At 43.6% G+C, this 27943-nt stretch overlaps 1 protein-coding gene across 1 annotated transcript in view; it reads left to right on the top strand.

Moving 5' to 3' along the window:
* Nucleotides 1–27582, top strand: part of LOC124262367 (26S proteasome regulatory subunit 6A-B) — a 36413-nt gene extending 8831 nt beyond the window's left edge. Inside the window, exons 6-13 of the mRNA XM_046696853.1 lie at nt 6228–6274; nt 7063–7153; nt 8492–8564; nt 10481–10690; nt 10860–10966; nt 19052–19197; nt 25766–25847; nt 26686–27582. Of these exons, the coding sequence (XP_046552809.1) occupies nt 6228–6274; nt 7063–7153; nt 8492–8564; nt 10481–10690; nt 10860–10966; nt 19052–19197; nt 25766–25847; nt 26686–26796 (867 nt within the window). The 3' untranslated portion in view covers nt 26797–27582. The remainder of the gene's footprint in view (nt 1–6227; nt 6275–7062; nt 7154–8491; nt 8565–10480; nt 10691–10859; nt 10967–19051; nt 19198–25765; nt 25848–26685) is intronic.
* Nucleotides 27583–27943: the final 361 nt, after the last annotated feature.

The raw sequence follows: 27943 nt of genomic DNA, 5'->3' as shown, positions 1-27943 counted from the left end.
ACAACCAGATCGGAGATTCACCATTCCACCTCTCTCCTCTGTGGTAGGGGCAGAGGACACAGACGAGCTTTCCCTTTGTCCCGTGAGAGCTTTACGAGAATACATCTCTAGATCAGCTCCTAGACGAAGGACGAGAAAACGGTTGTTCCTCCCTTTATCGACAGGCTCCAAAGGGGAGGTCAACAAGAACACAGTGGCCCTCTGGTTGCGGACGACCATCATCAATGCCTACGAGGCAGCCGGGTTACCTCCTCCTAAGGCGACTAACCCGCATGAAATTCGGGCTTTGGCTTCCACAATGGCTCTTCATAGGAATTGTTCAATTCCAACGATTATGGAGGGCTGTTTTTGGAAGTCTAACACTGTTTTTGCCAGCCATTATCTTCGAGACGTGGCAGTTGAAGATGTGGAAGGCCTTCAGAGTTTTGGTCCTCTTGTTGTGGCTCAACAGATGACACGTCCTTCTACTCACTAAGGTACGAGGCGTTGTTCTCTTCCTTTGGAGGCTTTGTGACTTTTGTACAGGAACAATTGTGAGAGTACCTCACCTATTGTTCCCTTTACGTGCGTCACTTTCATGGTCTTTGTTTTGCTTGCAGACCCCCAAGCATTCACTGTTCCATACGTCTGATTCGTTGGTCTCTTTGGGTGAACAATGGTTAGAACGTCCCACCTTCCAGCACTGTCGGATAAGATGCATATAAGATGATAAGAGGTAAGTAAAGAATTTGGTAAAATCTAAGTATTTTAGATATTTACATACTTACCTCTCTGAAGCCCATCAAGCCTCCTAATCGTTCCCTGGTTGTTCCGAACCACCTTGTTCACGTGAAGTTATAGGTTAGCAACCGCTTTTCGATCGATCTCGAGTTATAGGTTAGCAAGCTTTCGATCTGTTCTGCAGTCTGTTTACGGAGAGTAAGGCAAGTATGCATATAAGATGATAAGAGGTAAGTATGTAAATATCTAAAATACTTAGATTTTACCAAGTTTTCATCACTATTATCGGTCACTTCACCATTCAGAACACGTGGCTTCGATGTATTCGTAGTGGCTTGTTCTTGGCTCATGCTTATTTGTTATACTATTATCGTATATTAAGCCTTAATTCTGGTCTCCAGTTTTCGTCAGTATTTGTGAGACGTTTGTTCTCAATTATGCTGTTTCCCCGTGTGTTCATCATTACTATTGCATGTTTTTCACCGTGTGCTTGCTGCGGGTTTCTGCTATGTTGCAGTTTCTATACGGAACACGCTGTATAGTTTGTAAGGCTACACGCACGCGGGGTATCTCATAAGTGCCTTCATTCATACTGTTTGAATTGCACTTTTCCGTTTTTTTTTTCCCGTTTTTTCACATGAATGAATGTGCTTGTTGCGCTTTCTTAATATATCATCTTAACACCTTTCTTTCCGTCTATGAACGCCAGGTCCAACACCGACGTCGCCTATGGCAAGCACCCAGATACTTGCCACACCACTGATGTCCACTAACTCAAGGGCGTCTGGCGCTCTGTCTCCATTCTCCAGGTTGCTGTTTTCAGAGTTTCCATGGCAGGCGTCATACTCCTGACGCCTAAGATCCAGCGGCTGTCCGGCGGTTCTACCAGATATAGCGCCTGTACGGCGCCTACTCGCTCCAGCGCCTGTCCGTTTTTTCTACCAGGTATTGCGCCTGTATGGCACTACTTGCTGTACGGCGCCTCTTCGAGATCCAACGCCTATACCATCATACTCACTCACTCCAGCGTCTTGTTCGGCTTTTCTCCCAGTGCAGCTGTATGGCGCCTCTACTGGATCTGCGCCTGTACGGCGCTACCAGCAGGACGACGCCTTCACTATATTCAGTGCCTCTGGTGTTTGACATACTGCGTCACCACCTCCAACATCGTCAAGGGTTCAGCAGCTGTTGGTTGCGCCGCTGTCTCCGATGGCCCCTACGTCGGGAGACGAACACATCTTGCCTTCGGAGACTTCAACTATTATGGCGCCTAAGGCCGGGCGTGGCGTTTACGCTATCCCTTGTCAAGAAATTAAGCGCATGACAGTTCTCAAACCTAGCTTCCGCTATTAACACTGTCTTTCCAGACCTGACCTGAGATGAATCCGTACAGGATTGTCACCTCTCTTCTATGATGGCTTGGTAGTGGATGGTCCTCACTGTCCTTGGCGAACATTTACGGGCAGATCTCGCCAATGCATGTGTTATTTGAGGTCAAGGCTTTCTCTCACCTTTTCCGGTTGGGATTCAAAGTTTCAGTGGAATCTATCTGGCCAACCCTAGTCCTTGACTACCATATTTAATAACGAGTCCAAGGATGTCTATCGAACAGTGTGTGACTTTCCCAAGAGGGAGATAGCGTTGACGACCTTCCAGCAAGTCCAACATCCCTCATCACATGAATCCAGTACCTACTCTTGCCTCGGCGCCACACTGTTAGGCGGGCTTGGAATCAGGCTCCGATCCGTGGTTGGAGACGTGGTGACAAGTCTCATATCGACAAGGGAAAATATGAACGTAGCTGCATCCCCTTCAAGGGTGACGGAAGCAGGGGCAAATGAAGCTCAAGATCCACACGACTGGACACTCCCTCTTCCTGAGGCCCTTGTATTATCCAAACACCCGTACATTGGTGACTACTGCGTTTCTGACGTAATTGGTTATTTCTTGGGGGGTCCATACGTCACGACATCTGGAAACGTGTTCTGGCTGCCTCAATGATGTGCCTGGTTCCGAGGTTTACTTTCGATCGGGAGTACCTGCACTTTTACTTCAACAGCTCCATGGTTATTATTAACTCATATCATAATGCAGCAACAGTGATAATTTGGTGATTTCATGTGTGCTCTCCACCATATGGCGTTATAATTTGCATACGGACAGCAGCCGTTTTTCACCATACGTCTTTATACTAGCTGGGCTAATAAGCTGGGTTTGACTTGTCAACCGGGACGTTTTGGACCTGTACCATCACACACACTGACGTACATTTGAGGCCTCTTTCAAGCAGACAGGATCCTCATTCGGAATCCGGCAGGTACAGGTTTTAGACCCTCATCCCATGTGTGCTGTTCGGACCAATGTCCACCCGGGAATGACAGGCAGACATTCGTCAACGTGTCGGTCTCCTGCCTTACTTACCTCAGTATTTTTTTCTTGTAGTGGACCCGCCCATAGATGTCATAGCTGCAGTCCCCTTGACTGAGCGAGTTCCGAACCACCTACGTTTAGGTTGGCGCCTCCATGCAGAATTTAGATGCCCCCTTACTAAATCTGATAATTTCAGGGTTTCGGTCAAGAGGTCAATCAGCAGATTGGAGCTCTAGGCAGTGTTCCTCGCTATCCGTCATTGGGCGCAATGTCTCCTGGGCAACCCGATTGTTGTGTGGTTTAACAAGAGTTTGACCGGGTTACTGTTTCCAGAAGTTCCGTCTGTTCTCCAGTAATAGCCGACACCCATGTCTGTCTGAGAACTCGTCATATTCCTGGGTGCAGGTACATCTTAGCGGACGCTATATCGGGATCTGACAGAGTCGCTTTCACAGACTGAATGCTACACAAAGAGATACCGGTTTATGTGTCTCTTTCTCTGGATGGTCAACCTGGGCAGCGGATGGCTTAAGCCTTTTCTGGGGGAGCTACATGCAAAATACGTGTCCTCCTGTCTTGCTTCCAAATGTTTTCGTCCCAATCAAGAATTAACAACTTGACTTTGACTATATTTAGTCGGTCCCAGATGACCAACCAGAGGTTGGTTTCTGATTTGAAGCAGTCTAGTGTCAAGTGCCCCTCTTCAACTAGCCAGATGGGGAAACATCCTATAGTGTATCCTCATCCCACGCCAGAACGGTTCAATTAACACACTGCATCTGCAGGCAGCATTATGCGCCAATTACTTTTCAGCCAGAGCATTGTGCCTGCATTGCTGATGAACATTAGACTCCCATCAGGCATATGTACAACAAGGGGCAGTCAATCGAGCAGTTGTGTTGCCACGAAGCAGGATCCGCTGAATACAAAAAACAACAAAGCAAAAACAAAAACAAACAAACCAAAAAAACCCCCGTTTTTTAGCAGTTTCCCTGCTGTATTTTTAGACGGAAGGCGTTTCAGGAGGGACATGGCTGCCACTTATGTTAGTGCCAATTCGTTTTAGCAATCCCCATTGACAGGAGTTACCGTCCGTGCTTCGTTTCTTTAGCACTTGTGTACCCAAGCTGCAGATTTGACCACCCGCCAGGACTCTCAACATGGTCCTGGACCGCCTACGCGTTGTGTTTTACAAGTCACTCACGAACACTTCCCTTGCAGACTTGCACAGCGATAGCGACAAGGGTCATGCGTTTGGTGCGCTTTGTGTTAATTGGATCCAGTTTGAACAACGCAGTCATGGTTCTGTACCTCTGGGTATTTTATGGGGGTTTCATCACTACACACCCGTTGCCAGCTAGGGCGAAATGAACGACGGTTCTCTATTTCACCCTTATCGTCTGTTGTCTGTGTGAAGACGTTCCTGTGATCCTCTTGTGTTCAGCTGGTGTACTCAGTTTGTACATTAAGCAAACTCACGCCGTCAGAGGCATGTAAGCAAAACCCTGTGTTTTTTGTGGATACAGACTTCCTTTATTCATGCGTATAATGCGGCTGGTCTGGTTTCCCCTACATCTACGCCAACCTCCAGTACTTCCCATACTCGCCTCTACTATGGTGCTTCACTGTAACTGTACAGTGGCACTGATAATGCAAGAGTGTTTCTAGATGTCGGACACAGTCTTTGCCCCATTAGTATCCACACCATATGTGTCCAACGCTTCGGACCATTGGTGCCAGACCAGCACCTCAACAATCCCAAAAGGATATCACATCCTACATTGTTGTTCGCAATGAAGCATGACGATGTCGTGTGGGGAATGAGTTGTTTTGAGCAAAACAACTGGGTATGTCAGTTAAGGAGGAACACTTGGATAGACTCAGGTCTATGCTTCTTACTGCATTCCCTAAAGCTAATAACGCTTTAAAAATCGGGTGACCTTTTCCATTTAGGCGTACATGGCTTATATGCGAATGACCACTGAGATGTAATTCCTCTCTGTCGATCAGTCTTCCAGATTCCACGAAGGTGTCTTCATTCATGATATTTCTTCCCACGAAGCATGATGTCGCTGTGTGGGAAAAGAGTTGTTCCGAGGGAAACAACTGGGTGTGTCAGTTAAGGAGCAACACTTCGAAAAACTCAAGTCAATGCTTTTTACTGCATTTCCCTAAAGCTAATCTCGCTTTAAAAATCGCGTGGTCTTTTCCATTTAAGCCAACATGTCTTATATGCGAATTATCACTGAGAGATAGTCACTGTCTGTTAACTATTCTGCCAGGTGCAACGAAGATACCTTCCACCATGCTTTTTCTTCCCATGAAGCACGCCGACGATGTATGGGAAAAGAGTTGTTCCAGGAGAACAACTGAGTGTGTCAGTTAAGGAGTAACGCTTGGGTTAACCTGAGTCACTGCTTTTTACTACATTTCCCTAAAGCTAATAACCCTTTAAAAATCGTCTGGTATATTCCATTTAAGACTCCGTGTCTTACTAGTATATGTGTATTACCACTGCCTGATCGTCTCTCGCTGTCCGATCTAGGTGCGACGACGGTTTTCCACCACCGAGGCGCACTTGATAACATTGACCGAGCTGTCTTTGTTTACCTTGCGAGGCAATCCCCACAGATGACACGCCCTCCTGTCTGATAAATGTGCAGGAAGTAAGTAGTGCAGGATTAGTTAAAAATTTAGTAAAATCTAAATATTTTTTATATTTGTATAATTATCCTGCACTACTTATGATAAGGGCCAACCCTGCGCTTTCAGCTACCTCCCCTCTTTGTTTTCATCTGTGGGATTTACGGCAATAATCAGAGATAGCTGACGTCACCTTCCGGTGATGCGTGCGCAGACGGATGTTTACCGGAGACCAGGAAGTGATCACAGTCTACACTTTCAACATCAATCGTCTGGCACAGCCACGTTTCGAGTCGTAAGCAATAAGTGCAGGAAGTAAGTAGTGCAGGATAAGTACACATATATAAAAATATTTAGATTTTACTAATTTTCAGATTCTTGTTCTTGAACTTATGCCATGGCCATTGTCCCTCAGATTTAAGGAAAGCATTAGTTGTTGCGCATATCGTTCTATGCTGGGCATCTATTATTCATATATTTTTTCTGTTTTTCAGGGAGTAAACAAGGACTCCTATCTTATTTTGGAGACCCTTCCTCAAGAGTAAGTAGTGTGGTTATTATCTAAGATCCACTGACTTCGTCAGTAACTCATCTCACTTAAAAATCTAACTGATCCACTCATGTAATATTTTTATGCTTGTTTCTGTTGTTAAGTTGCTTGATGTACAGGGATTTACCTTGAGTCTGTATTTGAGGGTCCCTGGGACTCATACTGTTAATTTTCAGGGGTCCTGGACTACAAAATGGGGGTCCCAGGCACTTAAACATTATTTTTAACACTATGTTGTAATATTGTTGTAATTCAGTTACTGTTATTGTATTGTGTATCATGATCATCACATTGTAACAGTAATTAAATTGCAAATGATACCATAACCCGAATCGGTGATAACTTATTGTTACTTGATCGAATTTTTTACAAAAAGTATTTGGACTTTTTCTGTGTCCCTGTGGACGAGTTAATCAATTTCGTTAGTCCGTTGTAATTTTTATGAGTATAGGATGCTGGAATTCGCAACCCGCAAATCTCTTATGTGTACATTTAAGGTTATTCACCTTGAAACAATACATAAGTATTGAACCCCTGAACACTTGGTACAGCCCTTGTGATCCTAGGCCTGATTGCATTATATCAGTTAGTTGCTGGTTGTTTGTTCATTGTAAACATACATTTTTGTTATGCTATCAAACAATTATTAGTCCTGTCCAGACTGAAGATGCTGACTTATTTACAAAAGCCGAATATTGCAGATTGCAACAAACATGTGTTTCAACAATGAAATTGTATGTGTCTAAATACAGTATATAGCACCTTGATGTGTATGACAGGTATGACTCCCGAGTGAAGGCCATGGAAGTGGATGAGCGACCCACTGAGCAGTACAGTGACATTGGAGGATTGGACAAACAGATTCAAGAGGTTAGTGCTTTTATTGTCTTAATAAGTCTTTATATGAGGCATGGGAGCTCATAAAACAAATCTTTTACCACATATGAATAATGAGTTATCATGTTTTATGTAGAACTCATCATATTCACATTGATGGTAGGATTTACATTTTGCAAATCACAGTCTATGTCCTGATGGATATTAGGCTCAAAAACTGTGTTCTTATGAAAGATTGGAAAATGAACATCATTTTATTGGGTATGATTTGTTGCCACTGCTACTTGAAATGTGTGTGAAAATGGAAGGGTTCATACCTGTTTACACCTGCAGTTTCTACAGATTTTGAAATAATTAAGAATTTAAAGATTATTGCATGCATCAAGGGATGGATGAATGAACATTGTAATTTGGAGTGAAATATAGTACAAAATTGTGAACAAATGCATACCATACTTGATCAGATCAGTATCAAATGTTATCATGGTTATCTGTTTTACCACAGGTGATACTATATTTGAACTAAGTGAGCATGACAGAATAAGGATGTTGCAATAGGGGTGATAATTATCAAGAATGGCCAGTAACTTGATGTCAACTGAAGAAAACTAACAAAATTGCATGTTAAAGCCAACACAATGATGCAATGAGTCATCATGCACTGAGATGCACTGTCTGTGCAATACTGTGGGAACAGTTATTTGTTGATTGTAACATGTATGAGTTCGATTGCACCTGCTTCCATGTTGGTAAAAGCCATTGTTGGGAAATAGCTGAAACTGCTGAAAGATTCTCTTTGAACTACTTGAGTGGCAAGTTGAGGGTAAACAGGTCTGAGGATTATGCCAATCATGTCTTAATACATTACAGTTGATTGAAGCTGTTGTGTCTGAGGATTATGCCAATACATGTCTTCTTAATACATTACAGTTGATTGAAGCTGTTGTGTCTGAGGATAATGCCAGTACATGTCTTCTTCTTAATACATTACAGTTGATTAAAGCTGTTGTGTCTGAGGATTATGCCAATACATGTCTTCTTCTTAATACATTACAGTTGATTGAAGCTGTTGTGTCAGAGGATTATGCCGCCAATACATGTCTTCTTCTTAACACATTACAGTTGATTGAAGCTGTTGTGTCTGAGGATTATGCCAAACATGTCTTTCTTAATACATTACAGTTGATTGAAGCTGTTGTATCTGAGGATTATCCCAATACATATCTTCTTCTTAATACATTACAGTTGATTGAAGCTGTTGTATCTGAGGATTATGCCAATACATGTCTTCTTCTTAATACATTACAGTTGATTGAAGCTGTTGTGTCTGAGGATTATGCCAATACATGTCTTTGTCTTAATACATTACAGTTGATTGAAGCTGTTGTGCTGCCAATGACCCACAAAGATAGGTTTGAAGCACTTGGAATACAGCCACCAAAGGGTGAGTATATGTACAGGCTCAAGGCGAGCAAGTTAGTTTTTCTGAGCCTTGTTGGGATCATCTCTTTAACAGAGATGCTGTTTCAAAACAAACTGTTGATTTGATGCTTGATTGGCATTTTAGAAGATGATATTTGATGAACATAGAGATTTTTTCTGGGTTATGAAAATAAAAATAAAATAAAAAGGTTAAAAAGAGAATAAAAAGAAGATGTAACCCAGAAAACAAACAAACTGCTGATTGTTACTTATTACAGGGTTTTACCTCGACTCACAAACATGGGGGTCCAGGGGACCCCCAATTTTTAGTTTTAGGGTTCCTAACAGGCAGTGTGAGGGTTCTGTGAAGTAATGGTGTAAAGAACTGTATGTTTTGATAATTTCTTTAGAGCCTGAAAATGAATCATTGATCATGTGGACTGATGGATGAAACGATTCACGCAACTGCTGTAAAAGAAACAACCAAACACTTCATGATGATATGAATAATATTGTGTGTGCTTTAAGATGACAATTGCCATCAGGCAATCATCGTAATATGTATATGCTTTGTATCCCCCCGGCATGTAATGTCCGTCCGTCTGTCTGTCCGAAGCATAAATAAAAAACCGTTCAATTCGTTTCAACAAAAATTGGTAGATATATCAAACAGAACCTAAAGTGGTGCCTTTTGCTCTTTACAGATTTATGTCGTTTATATTTTCCTCGGTTTCCATGGAAATGTTTTGGACTTAGTCTCAAGAGGGAGGGGTGGGCTTTGTTTCCGGAGCACAACTCGAAAAACGTTCAATATGTTTCTACAAGACTAGGCAGATATATCAAACAGATCTTTAAGTGGTGCCTTTTGCTATTTTGCAGATTTGGGGCATTTGTAGTTTTCATGATTTCCATGGAAACAATTTGGACTTACTCCAAACAAATCAAGTTGGACTTTAAGTAACTGTCAGATGATTTGTTATCCCCCGCCGCGCGTTTAGCGCTAAGCGGGGGATGTAGTATTAGGCTCCTCCTCCGCCCGTCTGTACGTACGTACGAATTTGAATATCTTAAGAACCGTTCTCTAGATTCTTTTCATATTTGGTACCTAGGTTCATTACAGTATAAGAAAGGTCTAAGTCAGGTTTGGTGACCTTGACCTTCATTTCAAGGTCACAAGGGGACTTTCACGTTTTTCCTGCATGTTAAGCTATCTCAAGAACCGTTCACTGGATTGTCTTCATATTTGACACCAAGCTTTATCTAGGGAAGGTGCAGGGTTACAGAGACACTTTGAAGGTTTCAGAATATTTACCTGCCTGTTGTGCTGGTCAGCGAGATACCTCAAGAACCATTAACTGGAGTTTCTTCATATTTGACACCAAGCTTCATCCAGGGAAGGCGCAGGGCCCAGTTGATTTTGGTGACCTTCACTTAATTTTCAAGGTCACAGCGACACTTTGAAGATTTCAGTATGTTAACCTGAATTGTCAGCAAGATATTTCAAGAACGGTTCACTGGATTTTCTTCAGACTTTCAAGACTTCCCTTAAATGTTTTTCAATAAGCAATTTCTTTAGTACTATTTTTGCAAATTTCATACACTATGACATTCATGTCAAGGTCAAAGTCAGTCTTGAAAATATGTGTGTGTTTGAACACCTAAAGAGCAAGATATCAAGAGAGGTTGACTGGTCATGTTTTTGTTGACATTTAACTTAAACTTTCATTACTTTATAAGTTTGATTTGATAATATGCGGCGGGGGATTATGTCACCTTAGTGACAATGCTTGTTCTTTCAAATTTGTGGGGGCCGGGGGGATTTGTCATCTTCTGATGACTCTTGTTTTATATCAGTGTTAACAGGTTAACACAATTGGCCTTTGTGATTGGCCTATTTATTGCAGGCTCTGTTGTGATTTATGAATATGTGCTTGTCAGGTGTACTGTTGTATGGGCCTCCTGGCACTGGGAAGACTCTGTTGGCCAGAGCCTGTGCTGCACAGACCAAGTCCACATTCCTCAAGCTTGCTGGCCCACAGCTTGTACAGATGTTCATTGGAGATGGCGCTAAGCTGGTCAGGGATGCATTTGCTCTGGCAAAAGAGAAGGCACCAGCTATCATCTTTATCGATGAATTAGATGCTATTGGTAGGTTGATTTGCTACAGGAATCTTTCTGAAATACAGTAATGGGTAATTTATGTAAATGTTAATCAAAGTCCCTGGTTGCACATATTGTATCTATAGACAGCACAGTTAACACCAGATCTGAAGTTTTAGGTTGACCAGTGCTGATAATCCCTAATAATGTTTTTCAGGTACAAAGCGTTTTGACAGTGAGAAGGCTGGTGACAGAGAGGTTCAGAGAACCATGTTGGAGCTACTCAATCAGATGGATGGCTTTATGCCTACCATGCAAGTCAAGGTGATGTATTTGAGTGACAGTTAAATGTTTGACGTTGTGAAGTAGAATGCCACTACATCACTGAAGCCTTTTCCTAGGCCCTGGTGGTTGAACCCAGTATTAATACTATCAAAAGCTGTTGAAGGAATTGTGAGCAGAGATTCCATGATGAAAATGCTATAATCAAAATTCCCAGTGCATTATTTCTGTATCAATTAGGTAATTAGTGTTTATATTGATATTACTAATTTTACCTTACCTCATGCTACACAGTGCTTTATTTTCCCTACCTTAACCAAATAGACAGTACTGGAACAGAGAGACAGCTGAAACAGATTGAAGTTTGTGCCCTGTTATACCAGAGTTACCTACCTTGGCCTGTGCAAAATCATTTTCTTTTCTGTCTGCCTTCCAGTCAGACGTGGCTCATACAACTTATCTTCAGTCTTAAGTATTTTACACAGTTGAGACCTCTCATCCTGAATATCCTTTCCTAGGCATTAATCCATTTCCTTCAATACGGTATATATTCTACATTTTTAAACTTATCCTACTCGCACCTCTCTCTCTTGCTTCGACTTTTAGTGGAACGACTGTAAACTTTTTTCCATAGGCCTCCTTGTCCATTCACCCGTGCACTCCATGCTGCTCTCCTTAATTAACTTCCTAGTTCCTAATAAAGCTTGCAGCATGCTCCACTAATTACCCACGTGACTACCTTGAATGATCATTCTCTTTCTTGTCGCACGACTGTGTGGACGTGCTGTATATTAGGGACATTATTTCACCTTAACATCATGGGGAAAACTGATAATCAGTCAAGGAAAAGGAAAGTTTGTGCTCAATGCAAGACAAATTTTTTCATCCCTCGACCTTCACTCGTCTTGCAGTGACTGTATTGGACAATGTAAGAACAAACGATGTGGCAAGTGTAATTCACTAAAAGATGAGGATTTTAAGGCCTACCTTCGTGTTTGCTCCCGGAGAATCGCCGATAGGGACAGGAAATCAACAGAATCTGATCCCACTCCCGCCAAGCGTATCAAGTTACAGCGACAGAAAATTGTACCTTCATGCAAGAGAGCGACGTCTGTGGTTCAAGAAGATTTTATGGACGCTTCATCAGATTCTTACTTATATGATGACGTTCGGCACCTATTACTTACGCATCAATCACCTCCTTCCATAGCGTCAGATCACTTGCGGGTGGTTGTGATCGATAATTCTTCATTGCCTGTCCCATCTACACTACCAGGGGACCTTAGATCGACACTATTATCATCCAGATCATCGGTACATATCCCCTCGACTGTCTCAGTTTGTTTGGAGCCTGGCCAATCGCATTCAACCAGCCAACTGTCTCCCCACAGTTCATTGAATCGGACGGAGCTGGCTACAACAGCGTCGCCGGGGGATGTTCATCATGAATCAACACTTCAGGTTTCGTCACCTAATTGCCGATCCAGATCGCCACATCATTCTAGATCACCACAACGATCTAGATCACCTTCACGATCCAGATCACTATCACAAGCCCAGTCTAGATCACTGTGCCGATCAAGATCACCGGATCGATCCAGATCAGTCACGATCCAGAGCACAACTACGATCCACATCACCTGATCAATCCAGATCACCTAACCGATCCAGATCACCAATCGGGTCCAGATCACAACTTCGAATCAGATCACCGGACCGATCTAGGTCACCTAACCGATCCAGATCACAACATTCGAGTAGATCGCCAGACCGATCCAGATCACCTAACCGATCCAGATCACCAAATCAAGCCAGATCGCAACTGCAAACCAGATCACAGTTTCCAGTTAGTGCATCGAATCGATCCAGATCACTTTACAAATCCAGATCATCTTACCAACCTAGGTCACCTATACGACCTAGATCACCTTACAGAGCCATTGACCAATCAGGATCAAAGTACAGATCCACATCTCATGGCCGATCCTATTCAGATGGTCGAACCAGAGCTCCAGTCAGAACCAGTTCACCAACTAGAACTACAGCGACCCGCACTAGTTCTTCATATCATACCGGATCACCTAGCCATACTAGGGAATCCAGATCACCAGCTTACCAACCTACTTCAGTACTTACCACGTCGAGATCTCGATACAGTTCCTCTGACCGACGTTCGGGCGATCATTGCTCTGATACCACTAATAGGCCTACAGTCTCTTATGATGTTCCGTCTACACGCTCTGAGAATCCTTCGACTCACTCTAGGATCATCGCTGAGTCATGGGAACCTGATAACAATCCCACTCCTACAGTGACTCCAGATCTAAATATGATGATCAGGGCCATAACCTCAGCCTGGAACCAAATACAGCCTTCTACTCCAGCCAATCCGGCTTCGGTAGCTTCGGTGGCCCTTATCTGGTCCACCTCCTGAGATTGATCCAGTCCAAATAGCCATGCCTGCATCTCCCGCTCACTCCGAGTTATCTACCCCTGGGGGTAGCTTTGCAGCAGTTGAGACACCTCAGGTACTCCTTTGGATTGTTGAGAAGCTCCAAATTCCCTTGAGTAATTCAGCAGATGACCTGGATCACTCTTATACTCTTAGGAATCGGGGTTGGTCTACCATCACCCTACCACCTCGACCTTGTATTCTGAAATTATCCAGTACACTAAATGATGGTTTCAAAAGTCTGAAACGAATTAAGGACGGATTCTCTGCTCCCAGATATAATCTGTCTACCTTATTGAGGACTGAGAGTTGGCTCACATGGATTCAGCTGTGAGAAAGACGTTGCCATCTATTAGTTGCGTGATTGCAGCAGTCGACGCTGTTAACACTGCTCTGGAGCATACTTACTCTGACGCTTACATCCGAGGATGCATGACTTTAGCCCTGGACCAGTTCCAAATTATCCTGGATCAGTTGTCTCATTTTTTGGGCTACACTCTTGTAGTTCGCCGACTTGGACCCCTTAACATGGGAGGAGCGATTTAAAACAGAACTGTTTCGCCAGCCTTGGTTTACTGACTCCCTCTTCAATGGTAGCATCCAAGAAGTATCTAATAAAGTTGATAAAGAAACCCACTTGATTGAACTGTTAAAGATACAGAAGTCACAGCTCCAGGACTCATTAAAACAGCGATGAGCTGCACAGTTCACCCCTACCAATCCGGATTAACGCAATCTTTTTCGTGGCGCATCCACTCAAGGCCGTGGTGGTGCCTCCCCAAAGGACCAACTGTGGCCCAGGGTCCAGCGCCAGGAAGCAGTGATGGCTTGAGACAATCGCATACGACTGGGACCTCCCAGTCGTTCCGATTTACAACACTCCGTAGGCGGAGATTGCAGATCTTAGCCCCGAATTGGACCATTCTCAAAGATCCGTACGTCACCAACCTGCTACTTCACGGCTTTCAGCTACCCGTTATTGGCAGTCCACCTCTGACGTCGCATCCGGCTCATCGCTCATATCCGTGGACCAGCTTCAGACTCTGCAATCCGCAATAGGTATGCTATTAGACAAACTCGCGATAGAGGTACTAAGTCCATTGCCGTCACTCCAGGATTCTACTCCCCCATCTTCTTGGTTCCAAAGAAAAATTCCATCAAACTCCGGCTCATCTTCAATATGAAGTTCAATGCCCGATTCCCGGCCAACTTCGGCTGATACAGCGATTTCTACGCCCGTACCTTCACAGGCCGACAACCCCAAGGAACTAATTTGCCTTCCAGAACCGCTTCGTCCAGTCCTTCAATGGTGGCTCGACAAACGGAATGTTTGCGTCGGAGTCTCTATGATGCCCCTTGCACCGACTCATCACCTATTCGTCGATGCATCCCTCATGGGTTGGGGAGCTCACTTCCTCGGCCACCAAGTGGCCGGGCTGTGGTCATCCGACGAACGGGTACTTCATATAAACGAGCTGGAATTCAAGGCGGTAATTCAAGCCATATCACATTGGGCAACAGACCTCCAATCAACCAGTCTGTTGATCAATCAGACAATTCGACAGTGGTTTGGTATATAAATCATCTAAGCTCGACAGGCTCAGCGAATCTGCTACAATGGGCGATGAGGTTCTTCCATCTCATCGACTCACCTAACATCGTAGCCAGAGCCAGACACATTCCCGGGTAAAATGTGATTGCCGATTTGTCCCGATCCAACCGACCGTCCCGACAGAGTGGAAGTCACTGCCCAAGATCTTTCAGTCGATGATCTACCCGTTATCACCGCCTCAAAATAGATCTGTTAAGCCACAAGGTTCAACAACCAACTTCCAAAGTTTGTATCACCAATCCCAGAGTCCTTGGCGTGGGACCTCGGCCGCGTTGGCAATATCATGGGAGGGTCTCAATGCCTCACGCGTTCCCCCTCCAGCTCTGCTACCAAAAGTAATACAGAAACTATTGGCCACCAGCAACATACTACTGCTTTTGGTCGCACCCTTCTGGCCAGCGAGAAGTTGGTTCGTCAACCTAAGAAGCCTGGCAGAGCCAAACCCAGTACCGCTTCCCAGCCGGGACGACCTACTTCTTCACCCTCACTTTCCGAACTGCGCCATTGGGTCACCTCAGGTCTCTCATAGCTAAGGGCTACTCTAGCCACAGCTATCACTTCAGCGCAGTCGTACTTTGACCCATTCCTTGTAACGACAACAGGTGGAAGAAGTTTGAAGACTATTGCCAGCTTAGGGGAATTGCATCTCCCCACTTCCACCTCGGCTCAGGTCGATTTGCTGAGTTTCTCCAGCATCTCTGCACTACTAAGAAACTCAAAGGGTACTACGTTAGCTACCTTCTTAGCCCATTAACTTTCGGTTTTGGCTACCACCACGGGCACAAAGATTTCCACTGTTCCCGAAGTTGCAGAGTCTACTACGCTCCTATGGAGTCTCTGACAAGTCGAGGGAAGTTCAGACCTCCGCCTGGGATCTGTCCGCCGTCCTTCGTCATGTGATTTCTACAGATTATGAACCTTTGGAAGACAAGGACTTCGAACAAGTGACATTCAAGACATTCTTCCTGGTAGCTTTGGCTACCGCTGCTCGTATATCTGAACTGCATGCGCTTGATGTCAATCGGGTGCGGTTCGAGCGGAAGAAGCATGGCAAGGCTTTCCTGTGTCTCCGCTGGGACTTCATTGCGAAAAACCATGTTTACCATTCCCCCGTTGTCGACCATTCTTGGGCCTGATGATACTGAAGATTTAACTCTCTGCCCTGTTAGGGCTGTACACGTTTACCTTGCTGCCTCCAAGGATCGTCGACGGCTACGGAAGCACCTCTTCATACCCTTGTTGAACGCTTCAAGAACTGAGGTTTCCCGTACCACATTGGCCTTCTGGATGCGTGCCACGATCCTGCGAGCCTACACCTTTGCAGGGTTGCCTCCTCCAGCCGCTTCCAATCCTCATGAGACTCGTGGAATAGCCTTGACGATGGCCCTCCAAAGCCCTCCATAGCAACTGCTCCTTGACCGCTATCATGGAAGGTTGCTTCTGGCGTTCTGATACAGTCTTCTCTTCACATTACCTGCGAGACCTGTCTGTCACAGATGTCCAGGGACTACACCAGTTCAGACCTCTTGTACTGGCTCAGCAGGTTACATCGGCCCAACAACGCAGATGAGGGACGGTTCCGCATTCGCGTTACTACTTCCTTGTATATACTGAATAAAAGTTGAACTGGATCTCAACCTTTTGTTCTCATTATATGGGTTTAAGAACTACTTCACTTGGCCTCCATACCAAGGCATCGGAATACGGCCACCTAGCGTGGCCCTCTACGGACCTGATGGCACAATCAGTATGGCGATGCAGAGGTGTTCAACATTCACGCTTACTGACCTCTACACCACGGAGCAGTTACGTCAGTGAAGTGTGACACTCCCGAATTCCAGTGGATTTCGCTATGTTCTGCCTCCAAAGTTGCCGGGCACATCCTTTGATTAAGCTTAGACAGAGGAGTGAGGGTCAATTTGATGGTGCCCGGAACTGAACGTTAAACCTTGGAGATGCCGAGTTGTGTTTCTCTTTCACCCGCCTCGGTCGGTGTCTGGGGGGCCTTCTTGAAGCAGGGGCTGGCCCGATTCTAGTTGCAAGACTTTAATTTTTGGGGGTACCTTGTAAAATCATTACGGGCGACGCTTACTTGCCGAGTTGCGTCCCTTGTCTTGAACAAGGTTGCGGTCGAACACCACATCGCTCGGGAGCACCCATCTCCCTGGGAGTCATTGTGCTTAGTAAGCCAAGGGGTTCCGGAGAACCCACTACAAGCATAGGAGTTGCGTGCATGCGTAACAGGCCTCCCTTGTACATCGCTATCTACGGTTGTCATCAGTCCACACAGCTCCAAGACCAGCTGTTCGCACCGTGGGATAAGTGCAAGTCGTGAGATAGGATAAGTTTATAAGTTTGGAAATTATAATATAAATTGTATATTTATATACTTATCCTATCTCATGCGATGGATGCCCGCCCGGCCTCCCCACTACTCAGATTACAACGTTGGCTCCAAGATGAGAATGATCATTCAAGGTAGTCACGTGGGCAATTAGTGGAGCATGCTGCAAGCTTTATTAGGAACTAGGAAGCTAATTAAGGAGAGCAGCATGGAGTGCACGGGCGAATGGACAAGGAGGCCTATGGGAAAAAGTTTACAGTTGTTCCACTAAAAGTCGAAGCAAGAGAGAGAGGTGCAAGTCGTGAGATAGGATAAGTATATAAATATACAATTTATATTAAAATTTCCAATTTTCCTGTTGTTTTTTTGATAATGTTAGATTTGTGTCGATCTCGCAACTGAGTATAGGCTGGCACCATGATTGCTCTCTTAGTACCTGTCTTGTCTTGTTTGAGTCATGCATTTCATATAGCTTTTACACTATTCTTTTTTAAAACTCTCTGTGAATATGTCATTTTCTCTGTGTTTTTGGGCCTTTGACTCAAAGTTTGTATTTTGTATTATATATTTTGGTGTCCTCAGCGCCTCCTACACACTTACATTATATGCCACCTCCAGCAACCCACACACAAGATTAGAGCTTTGTAGTTGATGATGGCCCTCTCTGTCAGGACCATCATGGAGGGTTGCTTCTGAAGGTCCAGAACTATCTTCACAAGTCATTACCTCACACAGCTTTGGCCCACTAGTCCTGCCCCAGCAGCTGACCAATCTCTGACACTGGTCAGAGATTGTGCCACTGAGAGAGGAACGGTATGCCTTTTAGGAATAAGACACACACCATGTTCTATTCCTCTATAAATATTCTTGGATGCTGGGAACTGTTCCATCGGGACCCAGTAAAGTATAGGCATGGTAATCCCCTCTACAGTTGTTTGTGAATCACACCTAACTTGTGCTCATTGCTGAGCAATAATCTTGATAATCTTCACTCCACTTCTCTGATAGTTCTCAGAGAGTTTTCGGACAGCAACATATTTCCTAGTTTTGATGTGCGACCGCTACCCCTGATACCACTGGCGGGATGCTTACCTGCCATCTATGCAGTGCCCTCAGCAGGACTGGTGCTTATACCTGTAAGCCTGCCGTCCAAGTCAGTCGAATAAAGACCTGTGTAGCGTCATTTAAGGTAAAACATCTGCATTTCGGCATAAATGCAATGTTTCTATGCTTACCTGATGCTAGTGGACTTCATCCACCTCCTCCACCTTATCATTTTGTACCCACTGTCCACGCTTATGTCTGCCATCCAACAGTGAAGAATATGAGGTTGCACAGGCTAAGGTGGATAACTATCTGTTAGGTTAAGGTAGGGAAGCTACAGCACTGTCCTGAATGATGTGGTACTTATCCGAGAAGATTGACATTTTATTGTCATGTTATTGACATGACAATTGATGATTCCTACAAATTTGTCATAGTTAAAATCCAAACTGTCCCTGCTGCAAAGTTGATTTTGTTATATCACTTTGATGAATTGGTTTGCCCAACAGAAACGGTTTGTAAAATATTTGGAAGAAACTGCTTGTAAACACAAGGGAGATAACCCTGACTGTGTTGTTACTTTTGAAAATGCTTACAATCCAGTAAGATATAGTTTAGATTCTATACTGAGATAACAGTTTAAGTAGACTTCATAAGATGTGTGTGTGTAATCAGGTTATCGCCGCCACAAATCGTGTAGACATCCTTGATCCTGCTCTGCTGCGATCTGGCCGTCTGGACAGGAAAATTGAGTTCCCACACCCCAATGAAGAGGCTAGGGCCAGAATCCTGCAAATCCACTCCAGGAAGATGAATGTTAGGTGAGCACAGCACTGGTTTTACTTTCTTAGGTGTTGGAAAATGGTTCAAAGATATGTGCAATCAATTTTCAGTTGCGAAGTGTCTAGTCTACCTGTATTACCCACAGACAATATTTTATGAAAAAAAATTATTTTTCCTTATCCTGACTCATGCTCTTTTGCTTGTCCCCTTCCTCTTGCGAACATAGTGGAACACTTGTATCTCCTTAATTGAAGCTCCTTCAATGTAAAATCACTAATTGGTACTCACCCACGAGAGTTACCTCCCCGCCGTAAGCGGGGAACAGGTGTGTCGCCACCCTCTGGCCTCATGCTTCACTCTCTCCTTCTTAAGCCCAGTGAGCAGTATGTGAGAGCCGCCTGTGTCTCCTTACACACTATATCCTTTGGTTTTCTTAGTTAGTTACCTTTTATAGTTTACTATAAAGGTATAGCTAGTATCCTTCAGTTATTTGCATTAATAATTAATCGTATTTCTACTGTTTATTCAATGTGAGTTAAGTGATTGTTCAGCTAGTTTTACATTGATGAAAAACTGTACTATTTGTAGATTACGTTTTCGCTCATGGATCCGCATGTGGTATGCCCTAGTTGTACTACGCCTTGTGCGTTTGACTCACGCGTTGCAGTTACTGCATAAATTTAACCAATTCTGCCTTTGATAAATACCATCTTTGCGCCTTGAGGGCGTGTTGCAGATAGGTCACGCAAACTAGGTGTAGACATGGCCGATCGTCGGATTGCCCATCCAGTCAACTGCTGTCGAAAGTGATCCCCTCCGCCTGGTGTTCTGCTTGAGACCCCATCGAAGAGGGGCGTGGGATGCAGTCCGTCACCTCTAAGAAGCTTAATCGCCTCTCCAGACATCCAGTCATCGCAGACAAAGTCCAAGAGGGCCTCAACGTCTTCTCAACGCCAGACTTCCCTGCACCCCAGGGCAGCGTCTTCCTCCAAAGGAAATCTACGAAGTCATCGAGAACTTTCTCAGCCCGAGATCGCTCCAGCAGCAGAATTGGGCCTCTACGATGATGACCAGCCTATCATCATACCCGACATAATGCCACAAGAAGCTTACCAGTGACAGCGACAGTGACGCCAGCAGAGATCAACAAGCAGCCTGATGCCTCTACACTGATGTCAGACGAGATCGCTGAGGGCCCCACCGCTAACACAGCAGAAAGGGCACCATCTACTACGCCGCAGATCATCCCAAACGATCTTATGAAACAGATCATGATTATGATGGAAGGCCACTATAGACTGGAGAAGCAGCCATCCCAGGGTCCGAGTTTCGCGAAGGCTCCAACGTGACAGCACCCCAGGGGCACCATCTGTCAACGTAGCAGCCACGACAATGCAGCCTTCGCGAAGGAAGTCACAGACCACCTCGACGGCGGACCCAGATGTACAGCTCTTCGCTGGCCTTCGGCTGGCGGAAGAATCATCACCTTCTTCGGCCATACTCAGATATGGAATCTGATCACCAGACCACACGCAAGCCTTCGCTGGTCATATCATCGCTCCCCAGGACCGACGATAATGCCTTCGCTGGCGCTTGCTGGCGACACCTGAACCCAGATCGCCTTCATCTAAAAGATCAGCAAGGGACTACACAAGAGCTTCGCTGGCTATCAGTCCCCTATAGATCGCCAAGAAGGTCAACCTATCGATATAGATCACCAAGATTTATCACCTCACCCGATCACCACGCCGATCACCTCACAGGTCTGCACATAAGCCTACAACTAGATTCCACAAGCGCCAAACGATATAGAGATAGAGCCACACAGCCCTACATCAGAAGAGCAACAACCTCTTATCTATGATGATGGAATGGAAGATGATGGAGGAATTATTTTCTCAGATGCAGAGATAAGATATTGGATGGTCAATAATCTAGATCTCTCATCACCTTCCAAGAGTGGCAATAAGGCTAGACTTATCTGATGAAAGAAGATGACGAGATGCTATTACACTACCCCCCAATCGAATTCGGATTATGGGGTAATACCTCAGAACCTAGATACAGCATTTAACAAAGCCACAAAGGTTCAGACGCCACATCTGCCAAATTTCAGCCAAGAAGTTCTCCACGATAATATGGAACCCTTCTTCAAAGCGCAAGACATCGATGAGAACTATAAGCTGATCTCCGGCGCCAAGAACAAGTACTACAAGATTGATGATCGGAAATTGGTTCAGATAGAAACCATGACGAGGCGATGTTCTTCGGTCTAAATAGATCTAGAACAATAAATGAGACACTTATCTCCAGATTTCGAACACGACCTCTGAAGATGACAGAATGATTTACTCGGCCCTACTGATGCAAAAGAAGGACCAGCAGTTTTAACAGATCATCTGACGCCTGTCTCAGCAGCACTGACCTTTAGCTCGTCGTCAAGGCCTCCTAGCTTCCTGCAACTGGGGTGAGAACTTTACAGCTCCACTATATACAGCCCCGTGGTCTTCCCCATCCATATTTGACGGAGGAATAGACACAGTCTCCAAAGAAGTCACCAAGGATTCTAGAGAAGTCCTGATGATTAAATCGATGGACACGCTTAGCCAGTGTCATTCGACAGACTTCACAAAGATACTCAGGAGATCTAAATTCACGGGCCTACAAAGAGCTAGAGACAGGAAGATTGCCAGTTCCAGGGAAGAGATTCTTTTCACGCCCATATGGCAACTATAGAGGAGGGTCAGGACGAGGCAGGACACCCAGAGGTTCCCGCAACTATAAACGCTGAAAGACAGGTTCGAACGACTGGAGTCTTCCACCCCAGCCGCTCCAGTACAACCGCCACAAGTGGGTGGACGCCTTCAACTACACTGGGAAAACTGGGGAATACTTCAAGACACCTATGTCTCCAACATTCTTCAACGCTGATTTCGTGATCCCACTACAGGCCAAGCCTCCACTAACAGTCAACCCTCACAAGTTCGAGGTAGAGGCACAACAACTACTAAAGTTAAGAGAGGCGGTTACATTACTCCTAACCAAGCAGGCCATAGAAGTAATAGAGCAAGGAAACATCGAACCAGGTTTCTACTCCCCAGTTTTCCTAGTACCCAAGAAGAACTCCAAGGAGAAATACAGACTCATTTACAACATGAGCTTCTTCAACAAGACTTACTTAAACAGACCACCCAGGTTCATTATGATACATCTACCGCGAGCTACGGTGGGAGATGATTCTTCCCATGGACTACATGGGCAGTATAGATCTACAAGATGCTTATCTGCACATCCCAATACATCCCTAATCCAGGAAATACCTTCGGTTTACGCTAGACGGGTTACATTACCAGTGGAAAGTACTCCCATTCGAATAGCATCAGCCCCATGGTTATTCACGAGGATAACGTAAACCGATTGTTACCTATCTACATCGCCAAGGGCTACGAAAGTGCTTCTTCCTCGACGACGGGATACAAGTAGATCAAGATCCACAGCATCTCAAACTACAGTTAAACTACATCATAAAGCTACTAACACAGCTGGGATGGTTAGTAAACTTACACAAGTCGGACCTAGTACCATCGCAAGATCTGCAATTCCTAGGAACTGATTTATCACCAATCTCAACCGTATAGTCGTATTAGAAGACCGCTGGCTCAAGATCCAACAGATCATTCCACCAGCTCTACTGTCACCGCTACCACTTCCGACAATGGCAGAGCTTACTAGGTCTTCTAACATCAGCCCAAGACTTGACAGTCATAGGCAGATTACAGTTACGTCCATTACAGGTCTTCGGCCAATACACATCTCGGCTTTACCTACAACCATTCAGTCTACCGATACATCTCAGACCTCATCTATTATGGTGGACAAAGAAATCGAATGTCTGCGAAGGATTTGTTTAGCAGAGCAGGAATTCAAGACCCATCTATATGTAGACGCTACGCTTCCAAGGTTGGGAGCTCATCTCTCCAACCGACGGCATCAGGGTTATGGACTCAGCTAGAAAGCAAACTCCACATAAACGCATTAGAGATGAAAGCTGTAATCAACGCCATAAGACATTGGAGCAACATTCTACAGAATGCGCACCTGATGATACATACCGACAACTCGACAGTGGCGCTTTATGTGAACAGACAAGGCTCAACGAGATCGCCGAACCTTTTGAATTTAACCTTTCAACTGTTCAATTAATCCAAGATCTAAATCTACATGTCAAAGCATGCCACATTCCCGGAGCCAGGAATATACTAGCAGACGCGCGACTCTCGGCCACATCTACCGTCATTACAGAATGGATGCTCAATACAGAGATATTTGCACAGATAATCAAGCAAATAGAGCCCGCTTAGTAGATCTATTCACCACAAGGTTCAACAATCAACTACCGACATTCGCGGTCACCAGTGCCAGACCCACAAGCATGGGCAACAGATTTAAGCATTTCATGGGAAGGCCTCAATGCGTACGCTGCTTCCTTCGCCCAGCAATAATACCTCTTAGTATTACAGAAAATCAACCAAACGCAGAGCCTACAACTCACTTTGGTCGCTACAAAGCCTATTGGCGGCCAGAACGTGGTTTCCTCGCCTTTAATACAAGATATCGGGTCAACCGCACTAGAACTACCCAAGCCAGCCAAAACCTGTTAATACATCCCTCACACCAAACAGGTGCACAGAAACCCAGAAGTATTCAAACTTCAATGCATGGACTGTATTAAAATGTGTTTAAACAAGAGAGGATATTCTACCAGGGCTGCAAAAGCGGTCACGCTTTTTCCTTTACGATACTTCAACGCCAGAATCTTGTCACGCATGACAAGTGGCAAAGTTTCAAAAAATTATGCAACAAACAAGGGTTTTACAGCGCAGAGATGCTACGATCCTCAAGTGGCAGACTATTTGTGTTACTTACGGCAAAACAAACATTTAAAAAGGCTCGACATTGTCAACATATCTTGCGCGCTTTAGTTCTGTGATTTCTATGAGAACGGGTGTTAAATTAACAAGAACACTAGAGTTACTGGCCTTTACTACGGCTTCCGATTGAGGACCAAAAGCGGAAATTCCACTTTCCAGCTTGGGATCTGAATGTAGTTTTAACTGACACCTCACAAGTGAGGATTATGAACCATTGAATCGATAACGCTTGAATTTCTCTCACAGAAAACAGTCTTCCTGTTATCGCTAGCCACGCAGCCAGAATATCTGAAATTCATGCTCTAGATTATGAGAGGATACAGTTTGATGAAAATCAAAAAGACAGCACCTGGGATTAAGATGGGATTTCATCGCCAAAAATCAACTACCAGGTCAACCAGACAGGTTATTTCACATCCCTCGCTTATCCTCAATTCTTGGATCTCAAGATACATTGGACTTATCTCTATGCCCAGTAATGAAGCTCTCATAATCTATTTAAGCGCTGTTCCAAAACAAGGCTAAGATCGCTCAGAAGATTGTTCATCCCTAAGCTATCGCTTACAAATCAGACAGAAGTCTCGCACTCACCATATCTATATGGATAAGAACTGTCATTTTACCTATAAGGCAGCAGGACTGGACCCTCCAACAGCATCAAATCCCCATGAAATCAGGGCATTGGCATCCACCCTCGCTCTTCATGGTAACTGTTCATTGAATACAATTATGGAAGGATGCTTTTGGAAATCTAACATGGTGTTTGCTAATCACTATCTCAGAGATATCACCACGAGGGACGCCTCTGGCATTCATCATTTCGGTCCTTTGTCCCTTGCTCAGCAATTGACAGTCCCTCGTGAGGGCTTAATATTCACCCCCACGAGATTATTAGATATATGATACATATATTCACTAGCTTATAACTCCATGGAGTTCTAGGGCTATGTATACATATTTAGCTTAGGTTATTCAACCTTAAGCTCATACTGAGTTATATTCAGTGTACAGCTACGCTTAGAGTAGCAGTTTATATATATATATTGATATATCAGTATATTAGTAAGGTAATACCCCCACTTTATAGTGTATATATCTATGGCTTATTATAAGGAAATATCCTAAGTCTCAATGCCTTATGAAGTTCCCGCAGGGGTTATTACAATATCACTTACTTAAATCACTAATTAATCCAAAGTATTCTGTTTACCCACCACCTCCGTGGATTCTACAAACAAAGAGCATGAGTCAGGATAAGGAAAAATATGTAATTTTTGAGTAAAATTGATATTTTATACTTATCCTGACTCATGAGGTTAGCTCCTCCCATCCTCCCCACATAACACTTTGGATTTCCTGTAAATTCAAGTGTTGGGCTCTGCAAAAATCAGGAGAGAGTGAAGCATGAGGCCAGAGGGTGGCGACACCTGTTCCCCGCTTCACGGCAGGGGAGGTAACCTCGTGGGTGAGTACCAATTAGTGATTTTACATTGAAGGGAGCTTCAATTAAGGAGATACAAGTGTTCCACTATGTTCGCAAGAGGAAGGGGACAAGCAAAAGAGCATGAGTCAGGATAAGTATAAAATATCAATTTTACTCAAAAAATTACATATTTGTTTATGCCATGTTTTAAAGTGACAAAACTCATGAAGTGCCATGGTGATTTGTTTACAGCAAGGATGTCAATTATGAAGAGCTATCCCGGTGTACAGATGACTTCAATGGTGCCCAGCTGAAAGCAGTCTGTGTGGAGGCGGTAAGTAGAATATGATATTGTGTCATTACTAGTGCTGTTCCGATTAATTGAAATAATCGAATAAACATTTGATGCTGGAAGTTGCAAGTTGCATCATTTTACATTGGATGTGAAATTTGCTAATACAATTTGCACAATTTCTAAATAAAACAAAAAACAACAGAGAATCATGTTATACTTATGTGCAATAACAACCTGAACAGGAAAATCTGAAATTAAGATAACCAATTTATTTCAAAGTTTCCTCGCTGTTAATGAACCAATCATTAATTGTGAGATTTCAACCAATTCCCAACACTAGTCATTGCACACAACCACATGTAATCATGATAGCATTGTTTGAAATATCTAGCCTCTAAATATAAACACTTGTTCATACTAAAAACTGCTTTATTCAAGCCATATGAGAGTTAATGTGTATCACTCAGCAGAACTTGAAAGAGTAAAACTATTAGACATTGTGTGGATGGAGAACTATTTTGTGTCTGTCAATAATTTTTTTGTCAAGAATTCTTTTGAGTATCGTATACATTGCGTAAGAAGCTGTTTTGTTAACTTTTTTATGACTGTCATGGGCTAAAATAGGCACTCAAAGTTTTGTTTAAAGAGGGGACTAATTTTGATTAGAAGGTGACAGTCAGTGACTGGTTTGACTTTGTACACTGATGAGAGATGTTGCTCATAATGGTGGCCATTGTCCCTTGACTGACTCACTGACTCAATTATTTACATCTGCAAAGCCATGGCAGGGATCTAGCTGACTGTGGTGTAAAACAAACAGTTTGTTATTCTAAGTTAGTATTTGAAGATCACCTATTCCTTTGGGTTTGTATTTCAGGGTATGATTGCTTTGCGTCGTGAAGCGGTTGAGTTGAGCCATGAGGACTACATGGATGCTATCATTGAGGTGCAAGCCAAGAAGAAGGCCAACCTGCAGTACTATGCTTAGATGGGAATCACATCAGCCATAGAGAAATGAAACATGTTATGTAACAATCAGGCCAGAATAAAACCATATCTCCGTCTCCATTTCAGGCTATGTTAAAATGTAATTTTCTACTTGTTCTCTATGCAGGGTTTAATGTATCAGAACAAATTTTGAATGTAATAACATATCCTGTGATTTCACAACAAATGGAAATGAAATCTGGTTATCCTGCCCTGCAGTTTATGGACATTTTGTAATCCATCATTATATGAAAGGTACCCTGAGTAAAGAGAGTAATGCTTTCAGCTGATCTATAAGATAGTTCTGGTATTGTCACAGAAGTTACGGTTTTGTTGTTGGCTGCTGACTTACGACAGTATATTAGTTGTTAGGTTGTCACCACAAATTCAAAGTTTGCAAATTAAGGAGTTTAGTTTGCACAAATAATTGTTAAATAAGGTTGATGCATGACATGTTCTCTTATCACATTGAAGATGACAGAACTTTAGATTTGGAGGAAAGTTTACTCGTTTTGAAATACATCCACACTGATAGTTGTGTCAGTGCAGTATATGTTGGGCATGGAGGCTGCCTTTAATGGCAACATTCGACATAGTTGTGTTACTAAATATATCATCCATGGGTTCTCTTACTGCAATTTCATGAAACAGTATCAGTTGATAATATATGATGAAGCACAAAGTGCTGTTGAAGGTATTGGTCTTTCCAAGCTGTGAGAGAAGGGTGTACATGATGACTGTTGATGTTGTGTATTTTCAGTCATTACAATAAAAGCTGAATCAATCCTATATGTGTTGTGTTGACATTGAAAATTCATTTTGTATAGTGCAGCCTTGCCAAAAATGAATTTCTATTTTAGGTAAAATGATTTTCAGTGTGGTAAGGTGTTTTCACAACTGATCTATGTCAATCAATCAATCTTTATTCAGAACTGTAGGCCACAGGCCCATAATATAAGTATATACAATGTTAACACTGGTTTTCTCTCCATAATAGCATGATAGATAAACAAAGCAATATTTTCAATTAATATACGGGTAGCAGTTGGCAATAGCTGGATAAATATGTGTTTTGATGGTTGTTTTGTAAAATAAATGGGTATGTATTTGCTCCTAATGTTATTATAATAATCACAAATTAGCAGAAC

The sequence above is a fragment of the Haliotis rubra genome, unplaced genomic scaffold (genome assembly GCF_003918875.1).
Source record: "Haliotis rubra isolate DU_JTF1 unplaced genomic scaffold, ASM391887v1 Scf833, whole genome shotgun sequence".
Lineage (NCBI taxonomy): Eukaryota > Metazoa > Mollusca > Gastropoda > Lepetellida > Haliotidae > Haliotis > Haliotis rubra.
Note: the sequence above shows the minus strand (reverse complement) of the source record. Positions and strands in the feature narration are given on the sequence as shown.